Source organism: Lepidothrix coronata, unplaced genomic scaffold (assembly GCF_001604755.1).
Source record: "Lepidothrix coronata isolate B3197 unplaced genomic scaffold, Lepidothrix_coronata-1.0 Scaffold574, whole genome shotgun sequence".
Classification (NCBI taxonomy): domain Eukaryota; kingdom Metazoa; phylum Chordata; class Aves; order Passeriformes; family Pipridae; genus Lepidothrix; species Lepidothrix coronata.
In genome coordinates, this window is record NW_016690754.1 from 3246 (window position 1) to 8943 (window position 5698).

The window sequence follows — 5698 nt, forward strand, 5'->3', positions numbered from 1 at the left end:
TAGACGGGATATTGGGAAGGAATTCCTGGCTGTGAGGGTGGGGAGACCCTGGAGTGGATTTTCCAGAGGATACCCCATCCCTGGAAGTGTCCCAGGCCAGGTTGGAGCAACCTGGGCTAGTGGGAGGTGTCCCAGCCTGTGGCACTGGATGGGCTTTAAGATCCCTCCAACCCAAACCATTCCATGATTCCGTGATTCCATCTGAGCCAGGCAGTGGATTGCAGGGTGAATCTCTCCTAAATACAAACTGGGGATCAGTTGATCCTTTTCCACACCTTTTTCATGGTCATAAAAACGTGATCCACCTTCTTGCAACACTCAGGAGTTTGGAGTCCCTGCCCCTGAGGGAGATGTGCTTTGCCTTCAGCCCCAGGGCAGGGGTGGAACGGGATCATCTTTAGGGTCATTCCAACCCAAATCATTCCATGATTCCAGCTGAGCCAGGCAGTGATTGAGTTCCTGATTCTGCCCCTCAGGGGGATGTGCTTTGCCTCCAGCCCCAGGGAACAGGTGGAACAGGATCATCTTTCAGCTCCTCCCAACCCAAACCATTCCATGATTCCATGATTCCAGCAGAGCCAGGCAGTGACTGAGTTCCTGATTCTGCCCCTCAGGGGGATGTGCTTTGCCTCCAGCCCCAGGGAAGAGGTGGAACAGGATCATCTTTCAGCTCCTCCCAACCCGAACCGTTCCACGTTTTGCTTCAGTTTTAGGACTGTCCCAACTCCATCCCAAGATTTGGTGGCAGTTCCCGACCCAGAGTGATCCATGTGCTGATTCTCCCTGTTTTCTTGCAGCGAAGGGGAGAGACCAGCCCAGAACGAGAAGAGGAAGGAGAAGGGGATGAAGAGGGGGGGGAACCGCTTCGAGCCCTACCCCAACCCCTCCAGGAGGTACCGGGCCTTCATCACCAACATCCCCTTCGACGTCAAGTGGCAGTCCCTGAAGGACCTGGTCAAAGAGAAAGGTAAAGTGCTCCTCAGGTGGCCCAGGGATGTCTTGTTGTCCTCCCTGTGCCCGACTTCCTGCAGCTCTGGGTGGACTCAGTGTGATTTAGGGCTTTTGGAGAAGGTTCTTCCGCGGCTGTTGCACGACATCCGTCCCTGGCAGCTCTCCAGGGGGATGGTTCCCGCGGGGGCATGTTGGCAGTGCAGCTGCTGGTGCTTCAGCCCGGGCTTAGGAGGATTTTCCTTAGGCCTTTCTCAGATTTTTAGCCTCCCTGGAGCATTTTTTTTTGGGCGTTCAAGGCGGTCATTTCCTGCTCTGGTGTGCGGAGATCCCCGACCTCGGGGCGATTTTGGGGCTCAGTTCACGGGCCATTAAACGTATTTAAGGGTGACCTGCCAAAAAAGAGCCATCAGGGTTGTGCTTTGGCATGTGCTGCAGCAGGCTCAGGGTCCTGGCATTCCCACTTCCACGTGGGAGCTGCCTTTGTTGGCCTCAACACCTTCATCTCTGGAGGAAGGTGAAGAGATTGAGCTGAGAGGGCTCAGGTGGTGACAAGTCTAAATTAGTGTCATTTCTCGAAGCTCGAGCCCAGCTTCCTAGTTTTCAAGTCACCTGGGAAATGCAGGAGAGTGGCAAGAAAATCCTTGGCTTCTCCAGCATTTCAATGGCTCCAAACAAGTTCAGAGCAAGCAGCACCTTAAATCCAGAGTCATGGTAGTGAGCAGTGTTCACTTGTGCTTGAACTGGGCAAGGATGGAGAGTTCCTGTGGTCAAGGTGTGGCCTAATGAAGGGGAAAACAAATTTCCAAAGGGTTCTAAAATGTCTTGTCTTTGGAGGCAAAATGGAACCGAGTCTGTCAGGGCTGGAAACCCCGGGAAGCTCCAGGATTAGGGGCTGGTTGAGACCCACCAGTGTGGTTTTCTTTAATGCCAACCACAGCCTCCAGGGCTGCTTGGACAGGCCCCTAATCCTGCAGGGTCCCTGCTCCCACTTGGCTCCACCAGATCCATCGGTTTCTCCGGAGATTTGTCTTAATTCCAAGTGCTTTTGTTGAATTCCGTTCCAAGTGTCTTGTGGTTTCTCTCCAGATGGAAAAGTCCGGGGTCAGCTTGTTCCCTGCCTTGCTGTTCAGCTGCTCAGTCCAGCAGATCCTTCCCTAGGGCAACGGTGAAGCCTCTTCCTTCCGCCTGCAGGGCTCCAACTGGGAAGCAATTCCTGGTTTTTGGGACTGCCTGACCAACTCACCACTCCAGCTTTCCTGTGGAGTTGGGATTCACTTCCCTCCCTCAGTCCCAAGAACCAGGAACGTGCCCTTGGAAAAAAACCAAACCAGACCTGTCGTTTTTGTTTCGTTCCGTGTGAAGAATTCCAGGCCCAACCATTCCCAGGCTTTTCTTTTTGGTTTTTTTTTTCCCTCTTTTTTTTTTTGGGGAGGGAGCAGGTGACACTTTTGTCCAGCCCTGGTGGTTTGTGGCAGTAAGTATTTGGGTCAGGAGCCAACCTGGTGGTGGTGGCCAGGCTGCCAAAGGTGCCACCTCTTCCTCTCTCTCTCTCTCTCCCTCTCTCTCTCTCTCATTCCCAGGCATTCCAGGGTATTTGTTGGTGCAACTCAATCACAGGTATGCAGTGGGAACGTTGATAAAATGGAAAAAAAAAAGAAAGATGTTCTTGGTTGGAACTCCCCCTTTTATTTTTTGGGGGGTTTTTTTAGCTGAACTGAGGTGATCAGGTGGTTTAAAAGGGCTTCTGGATGGCAGGAATTCTCCCTGGAAGTGGAGGCTGAATAGAAACGTGGTTGGATGTTAAGGAGCTGTCCTGGTGTCCCCCCCCACACACCTGGGGAGAAATGTGGGAATGTTCAGGGATGCCAACTGGGGTTTGAATCCCAGATATTTCAGGATGTTGTGGTTTTAAACCACCTTCCTGCCCCGGGTAGCAAATGGCAGAGGATCCAAGGAGAAGGGGTTGGCTGTAAAATGAAGCAATAGCTGTGCCACGTTGTCTGCAGATATTAATATCCATCATTTAGGTGCTTTTCTGGACATTAATAAACAACCAGGAGCAGTTGCAGCCAAGGCCACGCTCGTGCCACACCCTTGGAAGGACAGGAGCCCAAGCTCCCTGGGAAGAAGAGCAGCTCTTTAAACCTCCTGTGCTGCCTTCTCAGCCAATTCCCAGGGATTTTTGGGGAGCTTTGTGGCCTCCTGCAGCTCTCACTGGTGCCTCTGGGTTCAGTGCCCAGGATTCTGCCACGAGCTGCTCCCAGCCCAACATTTTAGGGAGGCAAAGAGAGAGGGATGAGTAAGGAATGTGCCTTGTTCCCCTTGTTCCTCTATTTTCCTTGGGCCTTCCCTGTCTTCCCAAGGAGTCTCAGTCCTTCCCTGGCTGCAGGAGTTTTTCACTCCCTCTTTCCTCTTTTCTTCTCTCTCCAAGAGCCAAAATCTCCCCTTTTTCTGGGTCTTCTCATGCAAAAGGGACATTTATTTCCCTTCCCCATCTGGGAAAGTGCTGCCTCTTCTCTGCCTCTGCTTTGGGAGGGATGTTTTCCTTCTCCCCTTTTAACCAAAGCTGTGTAAAAAAACACGTCAAAAATGTGTTTCTCTTCCCCCTCTGTGACTTTTTAGGGGTTTCCTGTCAGGAATTTTCATCTGGAAGTGAAGGAAGAGCAGTGGCCAGCTCTGCATTTCCTCACATCGAAGCTTTTTGATCCTCTTCAAATATTCTCCTCATTCCTTACTTCACATGATTATGAGGCATCCAGACAATTAAATCATGTCTTGAGAGTCTTCCTTTCCCTGTTTAATATTTCCTTTTGGCCCTCTAGGCCAAAGAAATAAGTGGGATCTAAACCATTCCCCCCTTTTCTCCTTTTTTGGGCTTGCTCAGACTTCCTTCTCTACACCTTTCACACCTCTCAGAGCTTCTTGATTTGTCTCAGATCATTAAATTGCCCAACTTGGAAGATTTTTTAAGTTGATATTTATGTCCCAGCTGATTGTTCTGGTGAATTCCCAGAAAAATCTTCGGGATCAGGTGAAATCCATCCAAGCCAGGCCTCAGGTCACCCCGGGAACATCCTTTTCTGAGCTTCCTGAACGGTCACTGCCCAAATATTGGAATTCTGCCAGCCCAGCCTGGCTGGAAAATCCTCATTTTCCATTGCAGATCAACTTTGGGAAGTGGCTGTAAAGTTTAAAAGGGGGATAAAAAGTTTAAAAGGATAAAAAGCTGAGAAGTTTGCATTTCTGGCTGCTGCAGTGATTTCTGCTCCGGCCTCTTGAGGAAATGCCGAGTTCCCAAACTTTTTTCCAAGTGTGAGGTTTAAAGAAATAAATAAACCCAGGCTGCTCTAAGTCTTAAAGACACCTTAATTACCCTGGCATTAACTTAAAACCCAGGATTTTCTGGGAGTTCCTGCTCTTTTTCCTTTTGAAAAGCTTCCTTGGCCAGCCTCAACCCACCCTCTCCTGGCAGGATTGGGTCGTTTCACGTGGTTTTCAGGTGAAAAAAAAAAAAAGCATTTTTATTGCACTTGTACTGTCCTTTGGACTTTGTCTTGGATCCTAAGGATTGGGGCATTCCCCTTTCCCTGCTTTTCCTTGAATTTGGCTCTTCAGGAAGGAAAAAAGCTCCTTCAGGTTGTTTTTAATCTCAGGGCTCGAAGGCGAAGCCCCCGAGCAGAACTGGCCCATCCTGCCTTTTCCAAGAGACTCCTGGAATTCTCGTGGTTCCCAGCCAGGGATTGGTTAGAAGAGCCAATGTTCCATTGTGTTTAATGCATCCAGGCTTGGCAAACTTCCTTGGAAGTTGGTTGTGTGGATCTGAAGGAAGGATTGTAGGTGAATCCCAGGAGCGGTTGGGAGAGAAGAGCCCTCGCTCCGAGGGCTTGGAATGTTCTTGGGAGCAAAGTCACAGAATTCCAGCCTGTGGCTCCGAGTGGTTTTGTCCTGTAGGCCCCCTGGGAAGAATTTGTTGTCTCATTCCCTGAATTTGTTGTCTTAATCCCTAAATTGTTGAATCCATCCCAAGTTTGGTTGGACTTGGCTGCTGCTCTTGATGGCTGGCGACAGAACCTTGTGGGAATGCTGAGATTCCAACCCCCCTGGATCAGCCCAGGAAGGGCTGTTCCTCACACAGCCCCTTGGAATTGTCCTGGGTGATCTCATCCTGGATTATGGACTGGAATTCCTGCTGTTAGGCTGGATATCAACAGGGATTTCGCTGTGGGTTGGAATGGGACACTCTGGTAGAGCTGCCCTGGCCCTTTCAGAGGGACTTGTCAGCCCCTTCCAGCCTCCAACACTATCCCAAAAACATCTCCCTGCTCCCTGGCTGGAATGCTGGTAGTGCTGAATTCTTATTGAAAATAAGAAATGGAGATTAAAAGCAAAGAAATCAGTGATTTCATCAAGCATTCCTTTCTTTCTCAATTTTAAGAGAAGCCTTCCAGGCTGTTACTTTTCTGTAATTATATTAAATATAGGCTATTTGATGTTATTAATATATAATTAATATTTTATATTTATAGGATAAATTGCTGGCCCTGTGGGAGGTCAGGCTGAACACCTCCCTCTGTCCCTTGGGAGACTCCATTCCTTGCTTAAATTATCCATTAATCCTCCCACTGGGTGGTGGTTTCCCACAAACACAACATCCCACCTTCCAGGTAACACAACCTGGAGTCCTCCTGGGTTTAATTTTACCCCCAGGACTTCTAAAACCAGCTATAAAAAGCAAAAAAAAAAAAGC

General features: G+C 49.4%; 1 protein-coding gene across 1 annotated transcript in view; it reads left to right on the top strand.

Moving 5' to 3' along the window:
• Window positions 1-5698, top strand: part of LOC108510255 (heterogeneous nuclear ribonucleoprotein M-like) — an 11184-nt gene that overhangs the window by 2799 nt on the left and 2687 nt on the right. The window contains exon 2 of the mRNA XM_017839923.1: window positions 798-967. Coding sequence (XP_017695412.1) covers window positions 798-967 — 170 coding nt within the window. The remainder of the gene's footprint in view (window positions 1-797; window positions 968-5698) is intronic.